Here is a 26241-nt window from a genome sequence, read left to right as displayed (position 1 = left end):
ACAAAGCCGATGTTGCAAATAACTACAAACCTGCAAAGAAAGCGAGCCTTGCAAATAAACGCAAGTACGCTTGGATTTGGCGTGTACCGTCGCGGTGCCGAGCAAATGGGCAAAGCACCACGGCTGGCAGCAGGGGAGCAGCCAAAAACGCGGCTTTGGGTTGGATTTTTGGGGTGGGGTTTTTTTTTTCTGCAGCTGTGCCCGGCTTTTTGGGCCGGAACGTAAGGGACTGGATGCGGCTCCCTGATCTTCGGCGTGCCTGGGAGTTAATTCCTCGCTCCTCCTGCCGGCCCCCGTTTGTCCTGTCTGGGAGGGATGCGGTGGGGAGATGAGAGCAAAAAGCCTTTCTAAATTTAAGCCGGGCCCGAGGAGGAGCTTTGGTGGCAGCTCCCATGTGGGGCTCGGCATGAGTAACACGTGAGGCCGCCACGCTCGGCGAGCCTCGCTTAAATGTCAGGGACCTCACAAACACCACGAGTGCCTTCTTTCACCATCCCCAAAGGCTGGGTTTTTTTGGGTTTTTGTTTTTTTTTGGTTTTTTTTTTTTTTAAATATATATTTTTATGTAAATACATTCTTGTCAAACCACAAGCTGTTTCTCAGTTTTGTTTTCAGCGAGCTTTGATGAAAAGATTGGCATCTCTTGGCTCGGGCGGCCGCGGGAGGCTAAGGCGGGCGGCGTGCTGGGGATGCCGGGAGCGCCCGGGCGGGACGCAGCCCAAGAGGGAGTCGCTTCTCCCGGCCGTGCCGCCGCAGCGGGGATGCGATTTCCCTCGGGAACCCATCCTTGCCGGGGGCCAGGGCACAGAAAATTCCCATTTTCTGCTCTCCAGGCTTAGCTTTCACCCAGCACATCGCAGTGCCCAGCCCCCAAAATTCCTCTTGGGGCTTGTTTATTAATTTTTTTTTTTTTTTGGTAGGTTAATTCTCAGAGAGGCAAATTGCCAAACCCACCTGAAAGTCCCCGTACGATTTTCCAGGTGGGTTTCATTTTCAAGCCAGCTGTTACCGTTTTACCGGCTTTGGGTAAAACCCGACTCTCGCCAAGGTAGGAGGCGATCCCGCCCAAAGAGACCGAGCATCGTTTTAAAAGTTACGATGGAGCAAAATCAGATCAACCACAAATTCTTCCCCCCCCTCCTACCCCCCCATCTTCTTTCGTCCGGCTGCCCGAAGGATGCTCAAACGGCAGCAAAAGCGTGTGCGTTTGCGGAGGGGGAGCCCGCAGCCCACGGCTGCCTAGAAATGCTGTTAAATTAGTGGCTGAAATTGTCTGAAATTCTGGTTTCTTCACGTGCGGTGAATGGTGTAGTAAAAGCCTGGTGCGCAGCCCAATTTCAGGGCACTCTCTGTGTTTCACTCTTTCCACATGAGTCAAACTAAAATGATTTTTTCTCAATCTTACAAGTGGGGTTAATGCTCCCCTTCGCCAAGCGGCAAATATTACTGTGACCGACGGGGTGTTTAATCACACCGCAGAGAAATGGATGAGTCAAAATACGAATTTATCGAACCCTACCTATTTTAGCTGCTTTTTGACTCCGGTTTTGCAACGATGACGTGGAGGGGGGGGGAGCGTTTGACTTGAACGGCAGCGGGACGAAAATAGTGAAGTGGAAATTCACCTTCGGCTTGCCATCCAGCCCTCCGCGGGCGAGATTTTAAATGAAATGTCTTGATAAGTGATTCTTCGCCTGGCTGATGCTATTTCAGCTCCGCGTGGCCGGCTCCGTCCCCGGCCCGGGGGGCGAAGGCGTGGGAAGGGGGCAGCGGCCGCGGGGGATGGCTGGGGTGCAGGGTGGGGTTTTTGGGGTGCTTTTGGTCATTCTTTCTCGGCGCTAAATAGAGGAAGAATAAGTTTCAAACGAAGCGTGTTTTGTTTTGTCACAGGAAGTGGAGAGAGCATTGGGAGAGCCCTGAGAGATTGACTTTACGAAATATATAGATATTCCGGCCAAAAAAATAGGATGTATTTGCGCCCGTCGTAAGCAGGGGGTAAATTCGGACGGGGAGGAGCGGGGCGGCAGGAGCCCCCTCCCCGAGCAGCCCGGGGGGCAGAGGCTCGGGGCTGCGGTGGTCCGGCGGAGGAAGGCAGCCCTTCCCGGGGGGGCAGCCGGCAGCCGTGCCCCGTGCCGGGGAGGCCGAAATTGTGGCCGGCTCCCGGCGAGGGGCGAGCGCCCCTTCGGTGCCTCCGCTTTGGGAAACCGTTTGAGCTTTTTTTCGGGCAGGGCTTGGGCTCCGGCGCTGACGGCAGCGGCAGCCTCAGGAAAAGGAGCTGGGTTTCACAATGTCTCATTCCTCCCCCAGCCGGGCTGCCCCGCCAGGCGTGCTAATTCTTTGAAAAACCCCAAAATTGGTTATTTCAAAGCTGGGGGTTCGCCGGGGACGCAGCGCATCACTTCCCTCTCCGGCAGCCCGGGAGAGCATCGCGCTGCCCCGGCCATAAACCCCGCCGAACCGGGGCGAGGGGCGGCTGCGAGCCTTTCCTTTCAGTTTAACCACCCCCCCCCCAAATGCCCAATTTAAGCCCCCCTGGTCCACGAGGGCTGGCAGCGGCCGAAATCAGCTCCTGCCACCGGGCTTTGCCCGCTGGCACTTGGATGACTTTCATTTTATTTTTTCAAAAATACCTTCATCCTGCGGTATTAATTTGCTTTTTTGGTTTCGCTATTAATATCGAATAGGTGCTAGATTGGCGGCGTTAGTTTTCGGTGGTAAATAACAGCTCAACTGATTTAATCCACGCTGCGCTTAGAAAAGAAGGGCTCGGCCGGGATGGCCGGGATGGCTTCGTGCTGGTGGCTGGGAAAATACGGCGGAAAATGTTGTTCGGGATGGGGAAAAATCCAACGGGTTACACCGGGATGGGCTTGGCTGCTCCCGGGATGGGGAAATGCAAATAATTGGAATTAAAGTGCAGCTGCTCGGGCAGGGCAGGGGTTGGGCTGGGGCCGGCTTGGCGCTGCCCATCGCTGCCCTGGGGCTCGTCCCTGCCTTCGGGGCACAAAATCAGCCAAACGATCATTTTGGGGTTAAATCTGCCCTTTTTCTCGTTGCGCTGTGGCTTTTCTCTGCCTGTATTCGAGGCTGTACCGGCGCTGAAAGGTTGCAAACAGTTTTGGGAACAAGATGTCTGCCTAAAGCATGACAGAATTGGCCACAAATTGCAGATGAGACTGATAACAAAAGCCAACAACATAAAATATGTAGAAAAACAACACGTTAAAGGCTACAAGACCACTGAAGGGCTTTTTTGTGTGTTTTTTAACCAGTTCTCTCACAATGGAAGTGAAAACACATGAAAAGAGAAATGCCTTCCCCCCCCCCCCCCCCCCCCCCTCTCTCTCTTAAATCAGATGCTCCCTCACCAAACCATGGCTGGAGCCGGTGGCCGGGCTGCTGCCGGCACCTCCTGGGTGCAGGCAGCCCCTGCCTGCACCTGCCCCGGCCGGCTGCACCGGCCTCCCCCAGTCCGGTGACTTTTAAAGCTTCATTTTTGCAGCCAACGAGGGCAGTCGAATGGTGGTTTGGTTTTGTTTTTTTTTTTTTAACCTTAAATATATTTCACATGCAGCATGCCGGTAACTCAGGTTTTTTTTCTCAAAGCAAAGGGGAAAACAGCCTGCAGCTACCTGCTGGGGGGGGGGGGGGGGGTTCTTTGTTTGAATAAATCAGGCTTAGCTCAGAAATTAGGATGAGGTTTTTGTTTTTGTTCTACTTATTTAATCTTTGTTTTTATAAATAAATACAAATAAGTCAAACTGAAACTCGATGGCTTTGGTGATAATAGAAGAGCAGCCCTGGGGAAATTTTCTTCATTAACATGTTCTTTCACAGCCCACACTCGGGTTTCGGTAGGAAAACTGCTTAACCTTTTCAGCAGCAGAAGCAAACGCTTTTTGAAGTCCAGGCATGCTAAAACCCGGGGTTCGCATCGCGACGCTGGTTGCGCATCGCCGGGCTTTGCCTTTATTTGAGGGGCCACGAGCCGAGAAGAAATTCTCTCATCCCCCAGCGGCACGGGGTCCCCTGCCCTTTCTCCCCTCAATTCTCCCCTTTTCCCCACGCCAGGAGGGAAAGCATAAAAACCCCAAGAAAATATTAAAAAAAAAAAAAACAACAAACCCCAACTGCTGCTTTTTTTGTTGCTGTTTTTTTGGTTTTGCGGGGCAGCTCTGTGCTCTACCAGCTCTCTTACAACATACTAGTTTTTAGTATTTGCAGCTCACTTCCTGTATGAGGTTAGTTTGTTTATCATAAAAAAGCTATTTTTAAACCCATTTCTGCCAATAAGTAATTTGAATGTCAATGTCAGGCGCTCGTGGCTGTCCGTCCCCCCCATCCCGGTTGACAGGAGGGCTCTGCCGCTGCTGCGGCCCCGGGCGGGACGGGCGCTGGGGTGCTGGGCCACCCGCACCCCGCGGGCTCTGGGCACCCCATGCCTCCTCCTCCTCCCACGCTCAGGGGGTTTATTCGTGTGTTTCGGAAGCAAAAAAGAAAGGATTTCAGAAATAAACTGTATTTTTTTCAACGCGGGGCCACGCGCAGCCGTCCCGTGGCCGCGGCGCTGGCGTGGGGACGCGGCGAGGCAGAGGCGCGGCTCTCGTCGCCCTTTCCCTTCGGTCTTGCTCCTGTGCTCTTCGCCTCCTTCCTCACGTGCCGTCCTCCAGCCTGCGCCGTTACAGAGGTGCCAATTAGAGCCAATTAGCGCCAGAGCCGCACGCCGGCGTGGGCAGCGGAGGCGACGCTCGGGGAAGCCGTGGTTTGCTGCCGTGTGCGTCCCCCCCTTAGGGAACGGCTATCGCACCGTCTTCCGACTTTATTTCCCCTAATTAATATCCAAGATAATTATGTCTTTGTCAAAAAATCTTTCGCTCGGCGCGTGACGGCCATAATCGTGCCAAGATGAAGCATGCTTTAATTAGCGGCAGCCCACCAGGCTGGGAAGTGAAGTCTCCCCGCACGCCCTCCCGGGAAAATTAACGTATGAGCCCGTCAAAAGGCCGGCGAGGAGAAATTCATCAAATTGGGGAAGAAAAGGCCCCGTATCCCCATGAGGGTCCCTGCCCTTGCCCAGCCCCGGCCCCAACGAGCAATGCGGCACCGAGCAAGGCATTGCTGCAACAGCCGAGGTCTTCTTGGCTCCGCGGGACCAGCCTTTGTCGGTACGGAGGTGTCGCCAGCAGGAATCACCCATTCGTCTTGCGTTTCTAGGGTAGCTTAAGCATTGCAGGTCTTAATTTTAAAACTCCCCAGAAAAGGCCCAGAATAGGTTTGGGATGCTGGGGAAGGGCAGCAGAGGGCGAGGAAGTGGCTTGCGGGCACCTTGCACGTGGTGGGCAGCAGGAAGGTCCCCTTGGTCCTACCACCCTTGGGCTTGTCTTACACCCTATCAATACATGCCCAGCCCCGTTATAGTGTCTATAATGACCCCTTATTGCTTCTAGGGACCTCCCTGGCCACGCGCCAGGGCAGCCCGAGCAACCCTGCCCGCCGCCAGCAGCCTCCCGTCCCCGTCTACGCTGGGTTTGACCAGAGGAGAGGTGACCATCCTAGAACCTGCCAGAAACACGAGAAAACCCGCTGGAAACAGTGAGCTTTGTTGCAATATGAAAATCAGATGCAAAGCTTGGTGGGTATTTTTAGCTGTTTAAGGCTGAACAGGTGTTTGAAAGGTCAGATGCGAGTCATTGGAAAAAAAAAACCAAAAAATAGAGAGAGAGCGAGCGAGAGAGCGAGAGCCTGGCAGCATGGCGTTGCGGCTCCCGTGGCACTGGATGGCTGTGGCGGGGCGGCTGTTCGGCTCTGCCGAAGCTGCGGTGTTCAGCCCACGTCTGATGGGTGCTTTGGCTTGTGTGCCCTCCCAAGCCCCCCCCCGGCGAGGGCAACGCGCAACGTCAGCACCCAACCGGGGAGCTCATCGTTGGCTTTGGTTGCTCGTCGTTCCCGAGGCAGGCAGGGGTTAAGGGGTGTGGGAATGTCCAGGGTTGGTTTGGAGCTGGTCTGGCCGGGCCGAGGTCTTGTGTGTCCTCAACGGCGCGTGGACAAGGCAGTCATGAGTGTTTGGGGAGGGGGCGAGTGTAGAAAGGCTTCCTTCCGATGGACGCAGGGCTCTGTGGCCGTGAGGCTTTCAGATGGCTTTTTCCATGAGCAAATAATTTTTTTTTTTTCCTTTTCAAGAAATAAAGGAAGCTTGTCATCCTTAAAACAAAATTGAATGTGGTTTTAATTAGTTACTGAAGCAAAACTTAAGACCACAGAAAGAAAGGGCCTGTCTCTTGGGGAGGACCCAGATGATGTGTTTTTGGTGGACCTGGGCCTGGACTTGGCCATGGCCAACCTGGACCATGGCCAACCTGAACCTGGCCATGGCCAGCCTGGGCCGTGACCACCTTCAACTTGGCCATGACCAACCTGGGCCATGACCAACCTGGACTGTGACCACCTTCAACTTGGCCATGACCAACCTGGGCCGTGACCACCTTCAACTTGGCCATGGCTGCCAACCTGGGCCATGACCACCTTCAACTTGGCCATGGCTGCCAACCTGGGCCATGACCACCTGTGATCTTGGCCACGGCCAACCTGGGCCACGACCACCTTTGACTTGCCCGTGGCCAACCTAGACCTGGCAATGGCCAAGCTCGTGTCCAAAGGTGAGATGCCGGCACTCTGCACCACTGCATGTTGCCGGTGGGATGGCATTTCTCTTCCCTGTCATCTCACCAAGGTCACCGGGTTCAGGCAGGCAATGAGCTCCCTCCAGCATGAGTCACGGCAAAGATAAATGGAGAGCATGAGGTGTGACAACTTGCCTGCACAGGCCAGTGGGCTCCCAAATGCCAACGGAACCAAAGAGCCACGGGTAGAGTAGGGCCAGCAGCTGCCAGAGCCTCGGCTGGGCAATAAAGCCTTTTTTTTGAGTTAAAGAAGCCCCCAAAATAGCACCTGAAACCAATAAACTTCCCTTTCAGGAACTTCTGTAATTTGAAACACATACAAGAACAAAAAAAAAAAAAAAAAAAAAAATCCAGAATTTTTTTTAAGTTGTTGTCAAGTAGGACTTTTGGGGGTTGTTTTTAAATACATTTCAGCTGGTGGGTGCCAGGGTGCAGGAGCGCTTGGCACGGCGGCACCCGGGGCAGGCTGCGGCTTCCCGGGGACTTCTCAATCTGCTTTTCCCCCCAATTTCTTCCTGCCTTTCAGCCTTTCCAGCTGACGCACGGTCCCACCGCGTTGCGTCACGCAACCCAAACCCCGGCCACCCAGCTGGTATTTCGGAAGACAGCGGCTAAAAATATCCCACCCCCCCCCCGCGCTCAGCGCACAGGATGGGCCGGCAGCTCCCCTCCTTTGAGCGAAAGAAAAAAAATCGAGCGCTGAGCCCGCAACCACGCTTAACGGCTCGCTTTGTGCCCGCAGCATCGCCGCAGACCTTCAAAATGGGAATTAAATGGGATGCCAGGCGAGGCGGGGGGAAAAGCGGCGCCGGCCCAGGGATGCGGGTGCTCGGGTGTGATCATCTCGTAAAATAGCGGATGCTTCTGCGGGTCCCACCTTCCCCCGCCGCCCCGTTTTTGGCGTGCAATGCTCTCCCTCCCTCCGTGACAACCGTATCGATCCTCTTACTTGTCTTTAAAACAATTTGTTGGGGTCTTCCAAAAGAAGCACGTCCAAGGGGAGCAACCCGAGCCATCCGCACGTGCCTCAGCTGGCCCGTCCCCGTCCCACGCTCGTTCCTGCCACCCCCCCCCCTTAATTTAGGGACCTCTGCCATCACCTCTTCCCTGCTCCTTATATGCCAAAAGCCGCATTGGAGCCGTCTCCCCGGAATATTGTTCCAAACCGCTATCAGTTATCTGGCGTCTATTATCGGCGGTGAAATAAAAGCAAGAGGAGCAAGCAGGGCACCCGGCCATCAGACAGCCGGGGTGGCTTCGCGATGGGGGCAGAAAGGGGACGGAGGGCCAAGGTAACTGTGGGGCGGTAATTTTTACGAGCGGATTTTGATTCAGCTTAAAAATAATGAAAGGACAACGAAATAATAAAACCGATGTAAAATAATAAGAGAAAAACAGTCACAAAGTACTAAAATATAAAAATAATTGAAGGAAAATAAAAATAATAAAAACAATAACGCAAAATAAAAAATAAAATAATAATAAAATAAACCCCCATGCTTCCCCAAACTTACCAGTAACCATGAAAACCGCCTGGGGACTGGGAGGGCCCTACATTGAGGTGCCCAGCGGATGGGTTTGAGCCCATTGATGCAGCCCACGTCTACAGAGCCCCGTAAAAGCGGGGAAAAGAAAGGAAAAAAAAACCCAGAACCCAAAGCGCTCCCTGCTTCTGGGTTTGGAAACGCTCAAGGCAACATCTTGCAAACCAGTTTCCTTTGACAGGCACATTTTAGTGTCCCGGGAACTTCAAAGAGCCGGCGAGCAGAAGGAAAACCCCGGGTACGTGCCCGCATCCTGGGTCTGGAGGAGAACTGGTGATGAACGGGGAGAACTGGTGATGAACGGGGAGAACTGGGGAGAAACGGGGAGAACTGGTGAGAAACAGGGAGAACTGGTGATGAATGGGGAGAACTGGTGATGAACGGGGAGAACTGGTGAGAAACGGGGAGAACTGGTAATAAATGGGGAAAACTGGTGATGAACGGGGAGAACTGGTGAGAAATGGGGAGAACTGGTGAGAAACAGGGAGAACCGGTGATAAACGGGGAAAACTGGTGAGAAACAGGGAGAACTGGTGATGAACGGGGAAAACTGGTGATAAACGGGGAGAACTGGTGATGAAGGGGGAGAACTGGTGATGAAGGGGGAGAACTGGTGAGAAAGCAGCAAACATCCCCTCCCCAGCCCTTCCCCAGGTGATCAAGCCCCCCAAGAAGACAGCGCTCATGACAAATAGTTGAAAGTTTTTATTCATATAAAACTCATATTAAGAACATAAAAGATTGCATCTTAAAAAAAAAAAAAAAAAAAAAAAAGATCTGCAATTATTTACAGCAGTATTGCACAAGTAAAGTGGCAATTACCCTGTCCAAAATTCATCAGTGCAAAACACAAGTAAGCCAGGGAAATTGCAGTACAAATGCTACATACGCTGGGTCCGGTGAAATGAGTTAGTGATTCATCGGCACACGGCGGTGTGCTGGGGGGGAACTGATGGGAAAGCTGGGCCGGGGAAAGCGGCCGAGATGGAGGAAACCGTGGCTTTCAAAGCGGGGTGGCAAAAATCACGGGGGCTGGAGAAGCCAAATTCCCACTGAATTTCACTAATGCTGAAGTCTTTGACGTGCCTAAATCGCTGCTGGGAAGTGGGACTTAGGCATTTTGACCAAAAAGAATAATAATAATAATAATAATAATAACCTCATTATCCTAACCATATCGGCGGCACTGCCAGGAGAAGACAGTGCTTTGGAGGGTGATCCATCGCTTATTGCAGGTGCAGGGAGAAGGGGGGAAACAAAATCTTTACAAAAACTTAAATAAGCAGAAAATAAATATATAACATTTCTACAAGTTACAGCATTATGGAACAGTAGAGTGCATTAATTACATGGGGGGGGGGAGAATCTACAGTATTTACCAAGTTCAACTCTAAAAAAGTTTAGGAAAAAAAAGTCTTTTTTTTTCTTTTTTTAGTTATTTATAAGCTGTACAAAACTTACGTGAGAGAAAGGATAGGAAATACATTGCACACAGATATTTGGCTCAGATGATGAAAATAATACGGTGCTCTACTCTAATAAATATTCAGGTATTTACAGTCATGGAAAAGAGGAGAAGCGTTAACACATTGTGTGAGATCGCCGGGGAATAAATCTGGTTTCCCTGCAACCAAGGAAAACTCATCACATCCTTTTGGCAGAACAGAGACCACAGGTTACGCTTAGAACGACCCAGAGCAGTCAGCCAACGTGGCTGAAGCGAGCATAATCACTACTTAAAAAACCCCATTCCTCTGCTTAGATGCTTTTTGGTTTGGTTTGGTTTTTTTTTTTCCCCTAAACCTCACAACTCTACGGGGGTGAAACCTGGTTTTTTGGGGGGCTCATTTTCCTACGCCTAGCTTTTGGCCCGGAACGCCTCCTGCGGAGAAGTCCCAGGCAGACAGAGCCAATACCTTGATTTTTTTCCCTTAAAACGAATATAATTTTTGTCTCCATCGTTGGCTGGGGCAGCCCAGCAGGGAGGACGGGGTAAAGTGCTTGGCGTTTCTTTGGTGTACTCCAAGGGACACATTCTGGGCGGCGTGGTGCCGGCAGGATGCCGGGATGCTGTAAGGCTGCGAGACCCGAAAACACCATTTCATCCACCAATGATGGATGAAACTCAACCGGGAAAAAAAAAACCTCCGTTTGGTTTCCCCCTCTGCTGCCAAATTTTTATTTTATTTTATTTTTTTTTAATTTTATCAACAGCCGTGCAATTCCCCGTAGGTTCCCATGGGAAACCCGCGGCGGCAGCCTCCCTGCTGGGGTTTTCTATATAAACCCTACAGAAAAAAAGCGATGGCTGGAGCACGGCTGGGGCAGCACGGCTACGGTGAGCCAAAACTAAGGGGAGGGAAACCAAGAGGAGCAGGAACCTGCCCTGGCCAAGCTCACCAGCTATTTTAACCGCTCACTCTCCACCAGTGCAAAGGTTCCCCCTACACCCTCTCCAAAATACCCTTTCCTGAACATCCCCTGCTCCTGCAGCTGAGGCCAACTCCTCCAACCGATGCTCATCTTGCAGGTCCAAAACCAAGATAATAAAGAATTTAAAATAAAAATTAAAAATAGCTCCGTAATCCTCCGGAGGAGTGCGATCGGAGGCACGCAGCCCCGCACTGACACCGCGGCTCTTCGCCTACCCCACGGGCACGGGCAGCCAGTGCATAGAGGTCAGATTGTACGGTTTGTCCATCATTAAAAACACTAATAATCACACATGGCACTCAACAGCTTCTCCCTGCACGCGTATTGCAAGAAAAACCGCTACCGTGGGCTTGGGTTTGGTTTTTTCTTCCCTCCCCGCATGGTGCTGGTGAAACCAGAAATAAAAGCGCAAGCGTTTGGAAGTGGATTCGAGGACCACCCGCACCAGCCAGAGGACAGGGACGGCTCCGGAGGCAGAGAGGGGTACGGTTGTGCATAGATACGGGGGTGGCCGGAGCGGCCACCCCCCAGAAAGCGCCGGCGTGCAGCAGCCGCCTGCCCACGAGCCGAACGGGAGCTCACGGGGGGGCCTGAGGAGACAGACCCGCTTCTTCCGACCAGCCCCGGGGGCTCCTCCAGCAAGGCTGCAGGGTCTCCGGGTGGAAGGGGAGATGCCCTGGGACGGCAGCGAGCACCCGGTCGGGTCTTCCCGGGGGGGGGAAGGAGGCGGTTTGGGAGGAGACGTGGCAGTCCGTGGGGAGCGCGGACCCCACGCGGCAAGTCCCCGGGTGGATCCGTACCAAGTCGGCATCCTTTGGCACCTCTTCCAGCGGCATCCCAGCACACGAGCGAGCGTCTGGGGTCTTCCCACCGACGGTCCCGTCCCACTCATCCCCCTGCTCCAGGCTGGCCTGTCCGAACACAGAGGATCCCAGGAAAAAAAAAAAAAAAAGAAAAAAAAAAAGAAGAAAAAAATCCAGCGCCTTAAAAACCTTCCTGGGTTCAAGAGCAAGGTACAAGCAACGACTTAAAACACAGTTCCTGAAGTTACACAGCAGGAGCTGTCATCTCTGGGTGCAAAGCTGCGGTGTGCTGGGAACTGTTTTTAACCTTCCTCCGAGAACGTTTTATTGCTGAATTACTCAGTCACCAACATTATATATTATATATAATATCATACAATATGTAGGTGTTTTCACACATTTTATAGAAAGAATTTCTTTTTAAAAAAAAGGCAACCTGGTGGATTGTTTTTTTTTGTTTGGTTGGTTGTTTGTGATATTTTGGACCCTGGAAGTCTAACAGCTAAGTCTTGAAATTCAGAGTGTAAAAAAAAAAATATATATATATAAAAAAAAAAAATCAGTCAGCAGGAAATAGGCTATTTGCATGATGCAAATGAGGGTGGATTTAGGGTAGCATTAGGTATTTACAGGTAAAAGAAGTGCTGATTTAAATCCCTCTGCCCTTCTCCCATCATCGCCATCCTTTTTGGTGGGCAAACGCCCAGGAGGCGAAGGGAGAGGCGAGGGCCCCGCGAGTCTCTGCGACGGGGTCTGCGAGGCAAACTACGATGGCTTTGCCCATCAGCTGGTCCAGGCTTTCCTCTTCTCCGCTGCAGCCTTTATCCGAGACGGAAGACAAGCCGACAGGTTTCCGGAAACGATGACAAAATTATTCCATCGCCGTCGAATATTTTCTCTGAGACTCTTTCGGAAAAATAAAAAAATAGTAAAAAAATAGTAAGAGTTGAGAGAAATGCAGTAAACGCCACTGCCGGGCAAAATCCTGCATCGGAGTCCCAGCAGGTCGGCGCGGGATGTCCGCTCTTATCTGACGGCCCTCGCCACGCGTCCCGGGGGAGAGGCGGGGTGGGAGCCCCGCATCCATCCGTCTGTCCGTCCGTCCGTCCGCCCCGGGCTTTCCCAACGAGTAAACGAGTCCTGGTGCCTCGGGATGCGCCCGGCGCTCACTGCATCCTCCAGATGAGACGGATGATGTAACGCAGGAGGCGCAAAATGACGATCTGGGGGTTTCCCACCGGGTTATCCAAGAAACCCTAAAAGGAAAGAGGAGGGGAAAAAAACAAAAAAAAAAAAAGAAAAACAAACAAGACTGTGACTTTAACTTCCAGCGCGGAGCCCCCGTGCTACGAACACCTTGTGCGGTGCCACGCAAATATTTCAGAGGTGCGAAATCGAGCGTTTTACGAAGAATGAAAGTAAACCCCGCGACCTTTCCTATTTTCCTTCAACAGAAAGCTTTATAATACCCAAAGGGTCAAAGCTGCCCGCTCCCAGCTACGTTTGCCTGGAAGGTGGCTGCCGCGGCGCCGCTCCATAGGGATGCGACGCGCGAGTCCCTGCGCGTGGGCACCGGAGGCGCGTGACGCTGCCGGGGGGTTTGAAACGTGGTGAGTAAGCCCTGCTAGCACAGTCAGGGGGTTTTACCAGCCACCGTGGGGGAAGGCCGAGATCAAAGAAAAATAATGAAAATCTAAAAAAATATTTTTAAAATAAAAAAAATAAAAATAAAAAAAATAAAAAAAATAAAAATAAAAAATAAAAATAAAAATAATAAAAATAAAAATAATAAAAATAAAAATAATAAAAATAATAAAAATAAAAATAATAAAAATAAAAATAATAAAAATAAAAATAATAAAAATAAAAATAATAAAAATAAAAATAATAAAAATAAAAATAATAAAAATAAAAATAATAAAAATAAAAATAATAAAAATAAAAATAATAAAAATAAAAATAATAAAAATAAAAAGCCCCTCAGCAGGCAGAGCAGCATCAGTCGCTGTACAGGCAGGTCGCCGACACGCGGATTTTAGTTCAGGCCCCTCCAGGCGTAACCACCGCCTCATTCACAAAACGCGGCAAGCCGGCCACGGCAGCAAAACGCTCCTCCCTGGAGCAAGGGACCTTTGTATCGCAACAGCGTGCAACGAAAAGAAAAAGGAGCAAGCGCCAAACGAGCATTTATTTTTAAGATTTTTTTTTTAGGGCGAAAGAACAGCCCCAACATCCCCCTCTCCCTCTCTATACCAGCCCGAATCGGATTGCTTTGGGACGTATTTAGCGCGGTAAAATCATGCTTGTGCATGCCCCGGAGAGAGAAATTGGGCTGTTTACCCCGATATGCAAACTGCCCTCCCCGCTACGGGGGCGTAACGCCGGCGGTCCCGCGGCGGGCTGCCGTCCCCACGGAGAGACGATGCTCGAGCATCCCCGGCCGGGTACCCGGGCCGAGTGTGCCTCCCCCCCCGCGGCATCCCTGCGCCCCAGACTGACCCACCCAGGAGCTGCCCCCCACTAGCACGACGCTAAGCCCACTGCACCGCCTGACCGCCAACGCGGCGGAGAGCAAGGGAAAACCCAAAAAAAAAAAAAGCCAATAGGCTTAGAGAAGGATGCGAGAGAAATGCCAAAATTAGGTTTTCTTTTATAGAGAGGTATTAAAAAAAAAAGTTAGGGGGTTGAAACAAGACATTTTCCACCTCTGCAGGCAGCTCGGGTGTGGGCAGCAAAGCTTGGGGCACGCAACGGTGGCCAAGCGATGCGCCCTCTGCCAGCAAAAGCCTCAGCACGGAGCTGCTCTCCATGGCCGGAGGGTCCCGTGGCCATCTCCGCTCACCGGACCCGCGAGCTTTGCCAGGGCAAAGAGGGGCTGGATGGCGAGTTGTCCGACTCCCCGTCGTCTTGCCCAGGAGACGGGCCCCGGGGCGTGACGCGCAGGGCGCACCGACGGGGGAACGTGACGGGGAACACGCGGCTCCAACCCGTCCGACAGCTCCGACCTGCCCAGCAAGTGCCGTTTTGGCAGGGCTCTTAGTTCCCCATTTCTAAGCTCACGCTGAAAGGGCAAACCCCGGCGAGCGCACGTGCCGGTCAGGCGTCCTACCTACCCCTCCTGCCCAAGGGCTCCAGCTCTGCGGAGACCGCCTTTTCTCCAGAGCAGCCAGACCGCTTGCAGAAGGAAAAGACACCTTTCCACAAAGCAAGTGGGACGATAGCTCTCGTCGTGCGTCGGGGACGATAACGCTACAGAAATTGCTTAAATGCCCTGAAACCTCCTCCTCTCTGGGCGCAACAAGTGAGAATTCATCAGACGCTAATTAAGCCAGGTACAAAGTGTTTTTAGGGTCATGCATGACAGCCTGCGCTCGTGTCATCTAGCAAGCAGGACGTGGTCCTCTGCGTTTCGGTTCTCTCCCCGGGGCAGCAGGTTGGAAGCTCGGCTGCAGCACTGGAACCACCTCACGCAAACCCGCGTGATGCTCTGCGACCGGGCACCTGCGCCCCATCCTGCTGCCAGCTTCGCACCCGCCCTCTCGGACCTCTGCGAAAACCCTTTCCCACCCCTCCTCACAGCCCCCTGTTAAATTCACTCCCTCTTATACACCCGGCAGTATGGATCGGGGTTTTGCACGGGGCGGTGTGATGTGCCTGGCACAGATTTCCAGCGAGCGAGGTCCCACGCAGGGCAGCACTGAGGGTGCCTGATCCCACGAGATAACGTGGGGAGGACTCTCCTGCCCGTCACAAACCTGTTCCCAAGCTCAAAGGGCTTGCCTCCACTCCAAATTTAAGGCACCGCTCCAGGAGTCAGCGAGGAGAAGGGATGGCACGGCACTCCGCATTTCTGCCAGCCCTTCTGGGTCAGCTCGCCACTACCAGGCGCCTTCCGCTTTCTGAACGCCTGTGGGATCTTGGCTTGGTCCCTACCTTTCATTGAAAAGATGTCCTTTAAACAAAACAAACAACAAAAAAAAGCGGGTATGTCGCATCACGAGGGATCGGCCTGGATGGGGAAAGGTCGGAAGACGCGTGTTCCGGATTCGGGATGAAACGCAGCTTATTGCCAGTTTGTTGCGGGTCAGGAAAGCCAGAGCATTCGGAAAGAAAACAGAGCTGATGGAGAAGTCTCCAGCGAGGCGATGCAGAGAGGCCGCGCGGAAGGAGCTGGACTGCGGCAGCCTGGCACCCGTTTTGGGGGAGAGCCCCTGCCTACAGGCATCCGTTCGCCAAAGGGACCCTGGGAGCGGCGAGGAAACACGCTGCAGGAGTGACTCACGAGCCGGGGAGGACGGATAAAGATCCGGGCAGCCAGCATTTCGTCAACGACGCTGCTACCTAACGTGCTTCTGACTCCTCTTCCCACGGACGAGCGCAAGGGCAAGTTGATGGACCAGAAACCACATGCACGAACACGCAGCCATCGAGAACGTTCGGCAGGCAAGTTACTGGCTAACGCCGCTCTTCTGAAAACTGCTGTTACTTCATCTCTCTGGGTTGGTTTGTTTCAGGGTTGGCTTTTTTTTTTCTCTCTCCTTTTTGCATTAGTGCCACCTATTTTTGTTGCAACACTCAGCGATGTGAGAGTTTACAGCCTTATAAATACACGTGTTTCAAAACAGCTCTGGCAGATTCTTTGCAAGAAAAATAAGTTATCAGACCAAGCCCATCCCTGTTTCTTATTTGCAACTACGCTTCCATGCACGCGATCCTCGGCAGCAGGAATTTGGGAGCCGAGCACAGAAAGCCGCTACATTCGCTCCCTGCCCTGTTTTTCCTAAAAACACCAGAGCGGACACCCGAGCGCTCCCCAGCGCCAGGCCGGGAACCACTTCCAGAGGGGCTCTTCCCAACGCCACCCCAAAAACAGCCCAACACACCCAAACCTTCCCTGCCTCTTAACTTTTGGAGGTTTCTTCCTCATTACTGTCAGGCCCAGTCCCAATCCAGCAACACGCTTTACGGGCCCTGGGTGCTACGAAAGATACTGCGAACTTCGTACCCGAAAACCTCAAGTCCCAGTTTAAAGGTTATTTTTAATCGATTTAATGACACTGCAGCGGCAGACGACTTGCCGGCGCAGGCAGCACACCCCTGCGTCCAGGCGAACACAACCACCCGCGCATCCTTTTCTACATTTGAGTGAACAAAACATTCACCGCAGAACTAGTTTCCAGAGATGATTAAGCTTTTCCCTTTTAGAGACCGTGCGTAAAGAAATGGAAAGTAAAAACATGAAAGTTACCCTTCTTGGACAATAGGAGGCATTGAACTCGTCTCCGATGCGCCGCAGCTCCTGTGCAATCCAGATTTCGGGCTGTATGTCTTCCGCTAGCGAGTGAGACTGCCACTGGGAAGCTGCACGGAACAAAACCGGAGCATGTGAAACAGAGGAACAAGAAAAAAAAATAAATACTCTATTCACCTCGGCAAGAGCTGACGGACTACTGCTATTTTTAATACTACTATTTAAAAATTTTTTTTTTTTAAATACAGTTCCTAGGAGTTGGGCAGGTGCCAGGCTGCTAGGGCCCGCACATGGTATGCGGCGCAAATGGGACGTGTTGCATAAGATGTGCATCACAGGAGAGGCTTTTATTCCTAATTATTTTTATATTGTTAGCCTTTTATTCATTCATTTTTTTTTATCACAGGCATCCCTTAGGAGCATCTCCTCCGGCACATCCAAGCATTGGTCCCCTCTTAAATAGGGAGGAATGCTGAGATGCCACTCGAATTTCTTTCCCTAGCAAAACCTTCTCTTCCCCCTGTTTCTCAGTAATTTTCTTTTCTTGCCGGCGCAGCAGCCAACTTCTCCTCTAACCTTAAAAAAACCTCTGTCTGGGTAGTTTAATTGAATTCTCACATTTCTTCCCCACACAGTTCTGAAGTGCTCAACGAGAAAAGGAAAACGATTGGTTTTGTCGTACTGAGAAGAAAGCCACAATTGGATTTGTACGCTGAGAAACCACGCTTCCAGCAAACTGAAGGACTTTCCATCTGCAGGAGGGAACCGGGACGCTCGCCTCTCAAGCAGCATCTTCCTTGCACTTTAGTAGCAAATAAACCCGACGCAAGAAAACAGTGCTGGCTTGTAAAAGGAAAAAAAAAAAAAAAGAGCTAATGCATCAATTATACTGTGCTATACATAGCTATTTTAGTCTCCATTTTAAGAAGTTATTAGACACGTGATAAAGCCACCGTGCAATCCCCCAAATAGCCGGGGGAGAAAGGAGCCTGTGACCCAGGCAGGACCCCAGCGCAGTACCCGTGCCACCTCTTCCCTCTCCCGCAAACCCAAGTGTAGGATCCGAGCAAGAATCAGAGCCTTAAGGAAAAGAAGAAAAAAAAAAAAAAAACAAAAACCAAACCCAAACGCAAACAAACAAAATCACCCCCACAAACAATAAAAAACCCAAAACAACCCCACACAACCCAAAAAAACCACCGCACAAAACAAAGCAGAGCGTTTTGGCACGACAGCTTAGAAGGAATCACAAGGGTACAGAAATAGCTTCCAATCTCAAAATATTCAAAGGATTAGTGGGGCAGTAAAAAAAAAAATTAAATAAATAAATAAAAATTTTAAATAAAAGCCTGGCTCCAACCTGACTGGAAAAATGTATTTGCGAGCCAAACTAGCGCTGCTTGGCTCGGGGATCTGTTTTGTTTTCATGCTGTAGTAGCGCAGGAATAGTACCCGCCGCCTGCCCGGGGACGGCCCCGGCATATTTATTTTCCTCGCTGGTGAATGAAACGCAGCGCAGCCCTCGCGATATTCCACTCCGGTGCTCCGGGAACGCAAACAGGATTTCGGCCGGGGCGGGGCGACCATCCAAAAATCCCACCGCCGTCACCAGAGCCGGCCCCGGGCTGCCTTTCCCGGCAAGAGCTAAGCTAGGGGGAAAAAAAAAAAAAAAAAAAGAGGGGAGACAAGACAAAAAGATGCAAGGAGACCCAGGGATGCAGAAAATATTGGGAGGGGGAGAGGTACCGCTCCTTTCTCCATCCTTCCCCCCTGCTCCATCCTTCCCCCCTGCCCCAGCATCGCACCCAGGAGCTCATTCGCTCGAGAGATGAAGGCTGGGGTTGGTGGCTGAGAGCGAAATCGGGCTGAGGTTTTCAGAAAGGACTTTCTGTGGCGCTGCCGAACGGCAGCGTCAAAAGGGTCCAGTCATAACTGGTCCCAAAACCAGTCAGAGGTGCTTTCGGGGGGCCCCCAGTCATACCGCGAGCCGGCACCCGCCACCGACAGCGAGACGGCTGCCACGGGGATGGGGACAAACCAAGAGGCCACCAGCACCCCCGGGATGCCTGCACCTCGCTCTAGCCCATGGGATGCTCCAGCTGGGGACCAGCACGGCAATGCTGTGGTCACGGCTTAGAAGAAAAAAAACAACAAAAAAAAAAACAAAAAACACCCACAAAAAAAACCCAAAACAACCAACCCCAAACTGCACCTCCACCTCCCAGGCTTGGTCATCCAAACCCTTCTGGAGAAAACCTCCCCGGAGAACAGCTTCAGAGGAACCGTGAGCAAAGCCCAGGGAGAAAACGGCAGCGGCTCCAAAACGAGAGCAACAGGAACGACACCGCCAGGCTCCTCGGCTCAAGGTTTCCCCCTTAAATTCACCTATGACACCCGGAGGATCTCCTTTCACAGGCAAGGAGAGGTTCACACTGCTCCTCTCCCCTCTTCCACAGCGCAGGAAAACACACCAGGATCAAAACGGCACCGGGAAAACCCGTTTACAGAGCCTGCTCCAAATGCACCCCAAAAACCCGCGTGCAAGCCCTGCACTCCTGTGCCTTTAGACCGAGCCGCTCTTTGAACAAAAAACCCCCCACCAAACGAAACAATCTGCTCCCGTTAGGAGACAAAGGCTTGAAATATTCGTCTAAGATTCACACAGCCCCACCAAAGGGTGGGTTTCTCACCTCGGGTGACTTCACGGCGAGCGCTCCCGCAGGCACGCCATCCCCGTGCACAACGAACTCGGCCCTGCTCCTCTCCTCCTCAGCCCCAAAAGCATCTTCCCAGCGCCGCCGAGCCAGCACCGCACCGCTTCCCACCTCCCGCCCCGCAACATCCCCTCGCCGCTTTCATCCCCTTTCCCCAAAAAACGGCTGCGGAGGCGGCCGGCTGTACCCCGCACCGTCAGAGAAGCGAGACGCCCCGAAGCATGGCTGCCCACCACCTCCCATGCCAGGAACGACTCTTCCTCCAGCAACTAGCGCTCGCTCACCCACCCGCACCACAACCGAAGGCATCCCGCAATTCCCCAAGGGCCGCCTCCATCTTTTTTGTCTGGCAGGGGCACCTCCAGCGCTTCATTATTATTTGGGCCGTCATCGCCGAGAACTTGGGGAAGGTTTTAGGAGGTTTAGAAGAGGCGGCTTCAGGGCAGAGCATGAGCTTGCTTTGCTCAACCAGCCTTGGAAACAGTCCACCGCTGCCCACGGGAGAGGCTGAGAGCACCTATCGCACACAAACTGCTCTTGCTTACAGGAAACGCCTGTTTATTATTATTAAGGCCACTTGCTTACGCTTCCTAGAGAAGCTCTCCATCTCTCAGCCCGCAGTCAGTGCCTTCCGAGAGATAAAAATCAGCGCATAAAAACACAACAAAAAAATTACACCCTTCGCTTCCTTGCAGAGGGACTGACCCGTTTCCGCGCGGAAAACTTAACGGCATGCATCCGGCAGGACACCGCCAAGGCAAGGGGACCGAGGAAGAGGTGCGCAGGGCAGACCCGCAGCCCCTTCTCGAGGCGAGCGGCGCAGTTAAGTCACAGCCTGGGATTTGCAGTCCCCGACCGGGGATAAAACAGCTTTGCAGATCCGCACTCCTAGCTTAATCGTGTTTGAGAGTAGCCGAGGGTCCCATTTAACTAGCTCGAGTGTTTTCCATTTGCTGATAGTTGTTTAGGATGATGCCCCTAGCAACAACAACAGAACAAAGGCTCCAGTAAAAACCAGCATTTCAACAGCTTTTCCTACGGTGATGAAAAAGCAGGAGCTCAGAAAAATCAGGGAAAACTTCAATTTCTTCCTGGAGCACCCAAAAAAAAAAAAAAAGGAAAAAAGAAAAGAAAAAAAAAAAAGTCACTCGCGGCTAAAACACTGGCTGCGGCTCTCCCTGCCGAGGAACTCCAGCATCCTTGCCTGGCCGTGCCATGTGTGTTTGCGCTCCGCGAGGTTGTGAAACTTGCATTAAGCTGTAATTACTGCAATAATGTCAGAAAATCTTTCCTAAGGGCATATTACAGTAAGCCCTCTGCAGCTGTAACCACAGCCATTAACCAGGGAGGAAAAAAAAAAAAAAAAACACACACACAACACAAAACACACACACCAAAAAAAAAAAAAAAAAGAAAAGATGTTTTGATCATGTAAAGCTTGGAGTCGGTGTTTGTTATCCCCGGAGGAGCGCTACCGACGCGGTACCTGCCTCGCTCTCGCAGGAACGTGCCCACCTTCTCCTGGTTCCCGGCAGAAGTTAAAAGGTTTCCTCCAATTAAGGGGAATTAATCACGAGAGGGGAAAGGCATGGCTGGATGGCTCCAGCGGCTCCGGCAGGCGTGTTTTCTCCACCACTAGAGGCTTCAGCCCAGCCTTACCTGGTAAGCCACATGTAAACACACGCCCGCCCGCCACCACGCTGCTTTCAAGCACCAATTTCGGGTTTCGCCAAAACAAGCGGGAGTTTTGTGACCCTAGCGCCTATGACACCGCGTGGCTTGTCGAGAAAGAGACCGGAGCAGAAGACGAGCGAGAAGCCACTTACCTCGCAGCAGCGCGCAAACCCCGGCGAAAAGCGGTGCGTAAAGCCCTGCGAGAAGCAAGCCCTGCCTAGGAAGCTGGATTAAACAACTTTGTCCCCTCCTCCCCGGGCAGGGACTGACCTATCCCGGAAAAGAATAAAAATAATAATAATTAAAAAAAAAAAAAGCGCTGGATGAGCGGGTGTTCCCCGGCAGCACGTTCGCTTGGCGGGCCAGGCCAGCTTGCAAAAATCCCACACTCCCGGCCGCCCGGGCGAGCGGCTGGCCCTGAATCAGCCGGGGTCGCACGCCCCACGGCTCGCCCCGGTGCGAGCTCAAGGCCCCGGCGGGGCCTTTCGCAACCGCCCCGTAGGTACGGCGGGCGCTCGGGCAGGGCTGCGCCCAGGGAGGGTGCAGCAGGGCACCCCCGGGGCGCGGGGTGCTCCCCCGCAGCCCGCAGCCCGCGGAGGGGACGGCGGGACGCGGGGGGAGGCGTCGCCGCAGGTGCGCTGGGCGTCTTTGGAGGGAAAACCAAACGCGGCGAGGAGTGGAAGGCGTCGCTGCCGGGCGGGGGACGAGGAGCCCGCCGACGGGAGCCCGCCGGGCTGGCTCCGTGCGCCCCGGCCGGCGCAGCCCCCCCCCGTCCCGTTCCCCCCCCCCCCCCCCCGCGTCTTACCCATGGCGCTGAGGCAGTGGCTGACGGCCTGGCAGGGCGGGCTGGGGGTCTGCGTGGCCTTGTCGCAGGTGAGGGGCGCGGGGCTGCGCTCGGCGTCGAAGGAGAAGTACCCGCTGGAGGAGCCCGACAGCAGCGGCGACCTCCGCACGAAGATGTAGAGGGGCGAGCGGGTGGCGAAGGGGCCGGGGCTGGCGGGCGGGCCCCGCGGCGGAGGCCCCGCCGTGGCGGCGGCGGCGGCGGAGCCGGGCAGGGCGGCGGGAGCGCCGGGGCGCAGCTGCGCGGCCGGGCCCGGCCCCTCCGCCGCCGCCGGCGGCAGCCGCCCGCCCTCGCCGTCGCGTTGCGCCTTCACCCCGGGGGGCTGCTTGGCCATCGGGGCTGCCTGCGGGCGGAGCGGCGCGGCGTGAGGCGGCGTGAGGCGCGGGGGAGCGGAGCCGCCGCCGGCCCCGGCCCCGGCCCCGGCTCCGGCCCGGCCCCTCCCGCCCCCTCGCCCGGCCCCATTGTTCTGCCGAAAGTGCTGAGGCGGCAGCTCCGCGCCGCGCCGCCCCCCGCCGCCCCGCCGCCGCCGCCGCCGCCCGCCGCCCCCCGCCTCGCCGTCACCCGCACGCCGCGGCCCCCCGCCTCTCGCTCCTCTCCCCCGGCCCCGCTCACGGTGCTCCCCGCCGGCTGCGGCGGAGCGGGCGCCCGGCCGCGGTGTGCGCGGCAGCCCTGCGCCTGCCCGGGCCCTGCGCCGCCTCCGCCCGCCCGCCCCGCCCCGTGTTTACAGCGCCGCCGCGCCCCGCCCCGCCCGGCCCACCGCCCGGCCCACCGCCCGGCAGAGCGACGGACCGGCCGACCGACTGACCGACACACCGGCCGCCTTCCCCGCCGCGGCCGCCGCCGGCCCCGTGCCTGCCTGCCCCTCTCCCGTACCGGCACGGCACGGCACGGCACGGCACGGCACGGCACGGCACGGCACGGTACGGTATGGTACGGTACGGTATGGTACGGTACAGCACGGTACGGTATGGTACGGTACGGTATGGTGCGGTACGGTACGGTACGGTACGGCGCTCACAGCGGCAAACGACCCCCTCGGCAGCTCCGCACCCTCCTTGCACTGTGCACACCCATACACCCCCCTTGCACTGTGCACACACCCTTACACCCCCCCCGCACTGTGCACACACCCATACACCCCCCTTGCACTGCACACACACCCATACACCCCCCCCCGCACTGTGCACACACCCATACACACCCCCCCCCCACTGTGCACCCCCATACACACCCCCCTTGCGCTGTGCACACCCTTACACCCCCCTTGTAATGCACACACCCTTACACACCCCCCTTGCACTGCACACTCACATCTCTACACCCCCCCTTGCACTGTGCACACCCCCATACACACCCCCCTTGCACTGCACACACCCTTACACCCCCCTTGCACTGTGCACACCCACACACACCCCCCTTGCACTGCAAACTCACATCTCTACACCCCCCCCTTGCACTGTGCACACCCTTACACTCCCCTTGCACTGCACACACCCTTACACCCCCCCCTTGCACTGTGCACACCCTTACACCCCCCTTGCACTTTGCACACACCCTTACACCCCCCCTTGCACTGTGCACACCCATACACCCCCCCTTGCACTGTGCACACACCCTTACACCCCCCCCTTGCACTGCACACACACCCTTACACCCCGCCTTGCACTGCACGCACCCTTACACCCCCCTTGCACTGCACACACACCCTTACACCCCCCCTTGCACTGTGCACACACCCTTACACCCCCCCCTTGCACTGCACACACACCCTTACACCCCCCCTTGCACTGCACACACCCTTACACCCCCCCTTGCACTGTGCACACACCCTTACACCCCCCTTGCACTGCACACACACCCTTACACCCCCCCTTGCACTGCACACACCCTTACACCCCCCCTTGCACTGTGCACACACCCTTACACCCCCCCCTTGCACTGCACACACACCCTTACACCCCCCCTTGCACTGCACACACCCTTACACCCCCCCTTGCACTGTGCACACACCCTTACACCCCCCTTGCACTGCACACACACCCTTACACCCCCCCTTGCACTGCACACACCCTTACACACCCCCCCTTGCACTGCACACACCCTTACACCCCCCCTTGCACTGCACACACACCCTTACACCCCCCCCTTGCACTGCGCACACACCCTTACACCCCCCCTTGCACTGCCACTTTTACCCCCCCGCACTGCGCACCCACACCCTTACACGCACCGTGCACCGCGTGCACGCCCCTTACATACACCCGCTTGCTTTGTACGCACACCTTACGCCCCCCCTCTGCACACCTCCGTGCACACCCCCCGCACCGCGCACACCCCGCACACCCGCCGTGCACCGCGTGCACGCCCCTTACGCCCACGTGCTCGCCCTGCGCGCACACGCGTGCCGCGCTCCTGCACGCCACCCCTTGCACGCACGCGGCCCCGGGCACGCGCCCCGCGCGCCCTTTAAGGAGCACCTCCTTGCACCCTGCTGACGCCCCGCTCCCTACGCTCCCTGGCGCGCGCCCCTGCCCCGCACGCCCCCTCCCACCGCACCCCTCGCACCGTGCACGCTCACGGGCCCGCGCACCCTCCCGTCACCCACCGCTCCCCGCCCCGGCGCGGGGCTGCGGGTGCATGGCGTCCGCCCCGGCTCCCGCGTGGTGCCGGTGGCCCGGGGCAGGAGGGAGGCCGGTGGCCCCGGTGGCAATCAGTGTCGCCTGGTGGCACCTAATTTTACCGTGGAAGAAAAAAAAAAAAAAAAAGAAAGAAAAAAAAAAAAACCCAACCCAACCCAGCAGCCTCATTTACGATATGTTTTGCATGAACAATCACAATATTATTTTGTGGTGACTAACTCAAACCTGCGCCCTGGCAGCCGGGAGCTGCCGACCACAGCTTCCTCCGGCCCCATCGCCCGCGCCGGGGAGCGCGGCTGGGTGTCCCGCTGGCAGCCGGGGAGCCCCGCCGCCCCCCGCGCCGGCCCAGGGGCTGCAGCCTCCTGCCCCCAACCCGACAACCTGGGGGGAAGCCCGGGCGAAGCTGGGAGCCGCTTGCGGCTCCGCGGCCGGGGCTGGAGCACGGGGGACGCGGCCGGGCTGGTTTTATGGCTGGGGAGGTGACTGGGGCTGCACAGCTCCGTCGCCTGCCTCTCCCCCCGCGGGTCCGTCGCGCTGGCGGATGGCACAGGACGGGGGATGAGGCTGGGGACGGCTGGAGAGGGGGACGGTGCGGGGGGAGCACCCCGGGGCACCCCAGCACGGCGCGGGGAGGGGAGCTGGGGCGCCCGTCGGGCGGCAGCATCGCCAGCCGGTGGATGAACACCCACCACGGCGCAGAGGGGAAGGACCCGGCACGGCCGCCCCTGGGGCTGAGCTTTGCTGATGGACCAGATGCTGGGGCGGCACACGGGCCCCCCCGTCCCGCCCAGCGTCCCCCCACCCAGCCACGGGCAGGCCCGCGGGCAAGCAGCGGTGGCTGGTACTTCACCCGCCCAAAACCGGGGGGACTCTTCCCTCCAGCCAGCGCCTCGCTTTTCAACACCTCGCCCTCGGCTACTGTGCAAATGTTGACTCGTGCGTGAAGCCCGAGGATGGCGCTGGCGTCCGCTTCGACATCCAGCCCTTGCCTGAGTCAATAAACACCCTTCTAAAAACCCAGATGTCTGACACTTTTGCTGACTCCGGGGGTGGCGGGTGCCATTCACCTTCCTCCGCTGCAAGGCAGGGAATTTTATTGGGGAAATGAAAATAAGCCCCAGCAAAACCCTGAGGAGCCCCGCCAAAGCGGCCTGGCTTGCGGTGGCCAAGCTGGGCTGGCCGAGATCCCGGCGAGCAGCCCGTGGCGCCTGGGGACATCTTGTCCCCCAGCTGCCGCTGCGAGGGTGTGCCTTTATCAGCCGAGGCTGGGGCTCCCCTGCCCTGCCGCCGCCACCGAGGCCACCCGCACCGAGAGGGGCTGCAGGGGATGGCCCCGCTGCCAACCTTCGGGGAACCGGCTCCGGTCCCCGCCAGCCTCAGCAGGGCTCGGTAGCCCAAATGCCTCCTCCTCGCTGCTGACGGGGTCGCGCGCCGCCCGAGTGCCTGGGTGACAGAAGTGCTCCCGGCTTTTGGGGTGAGCCTGCCCTCCGTGACGAGTGCTGCCCCGTCCGCTGGCGCTGGCACCTCTCCGCCACCGGTGAGAGCTGGGGAGAGCGCTGCCATTTCTCTAGACGGATCGCGAAACTGGTTCGGACAGTGACGGGAAGGTGGCCCTGGCTCCCAAAAGTTTGCACTGGGGTTGTAAACCGTTCCTTGCAGGAG

The 26241-nt window shown here is 55.5% G+C and overlaps 1 protein-coding gene across 5 annotated transcripts; it reads right to left on the bottom strand.

The window, feature by feature from the left end:
- Positions 1–9374: 9374 nt before the first annotated feature.
- On the bottom strand, positions 9375–22643 carry BCL2L11 (BCL2 like 11). Of its 5 annotated transcripts, none has more exons than XR_012774962.1 (5): positions 22553–22643; positions 21905–22283; positions 16709–16821; positions 15743–16017; positions 13486–15412 (listed from the first exon to the last, which is right to left on the bottom strand). XR_012774962.1 is itself a non-coding variant. In XM_075497070.1 (4 exons), exons 2-4 carry the CDS (start codon positions 22272–22274, stop codon positions 12627–12629), a joined length of 573 nt encoding a protein of 190 aa, XP_075353185.1. In that variant the 5' UTR covers positions 22275–22283; positions 22553–22643; the 3' UTR covers positions 9375–12626. The 5 variants fall into 5 exon arrangements, 2 of the variants coding, with proteins under 2 accessions (XP_075353185.1, XP_075353186.1); XR_012774961.1 differs by having other exon boundaries at positions 13486–15703; positions 15802–16017; XR_012774960.1 differs by lacking the exons at positions 13486–15412; positions 15743–16017; positions 22553–22643 and adding exons at positions 9375–11568; positions 12091–12716 and having other exon boundaries at positions 21905–22289.
- Positions 22644–26241: the final 3598 nt, after the last annotated feature.

The sequence above is a fragment of the Mycteria americana genome, chromosome 3, assembly GCF_035582795.1.
Source record: "Mycteria americana isolate JAX WOST 10 ecotype Jacksonville Zoo and Gardens chromosome 3, USCA_MyAme_1.0, whole genome shotgun sequence".
Classification (NCBI taxonomy): domain Eukaryota; kingdom Metazoa; phylum Chordata; class Aves; order Ciconiiformes; family Ciconiidae; genus Mycteria; species Mycteria americana.
Note: the sequence above shows the minus strand (reverse complement) of the source record. Positions and strands in the feature narration are given on the sequence as shown.

Coding starts and splice junctions, on each gene's coding strand:
- BCL2L11 (XM_075497070.1), bottom strand. CDS start 22,274: ATGGCCAAGCAGCCCCCCGGGGTGAAGGCGCAACGCGACGGCGAGGGC. Junction 16,822..21,904: donor CCACTGCCTCAGCGCCATGG/GTAAGACGCGGG, acceptor TGTTCCGTGCAG/CTTCCCAGTGGCAGTCTCAC. Junction 12,717..16,708: donor CCTCCTATTGTCCAAGAAGG/GTAACTTTCATG, acceptor CTTTCCTTTTAG/GGTTTCTTGGATAACCCGGT.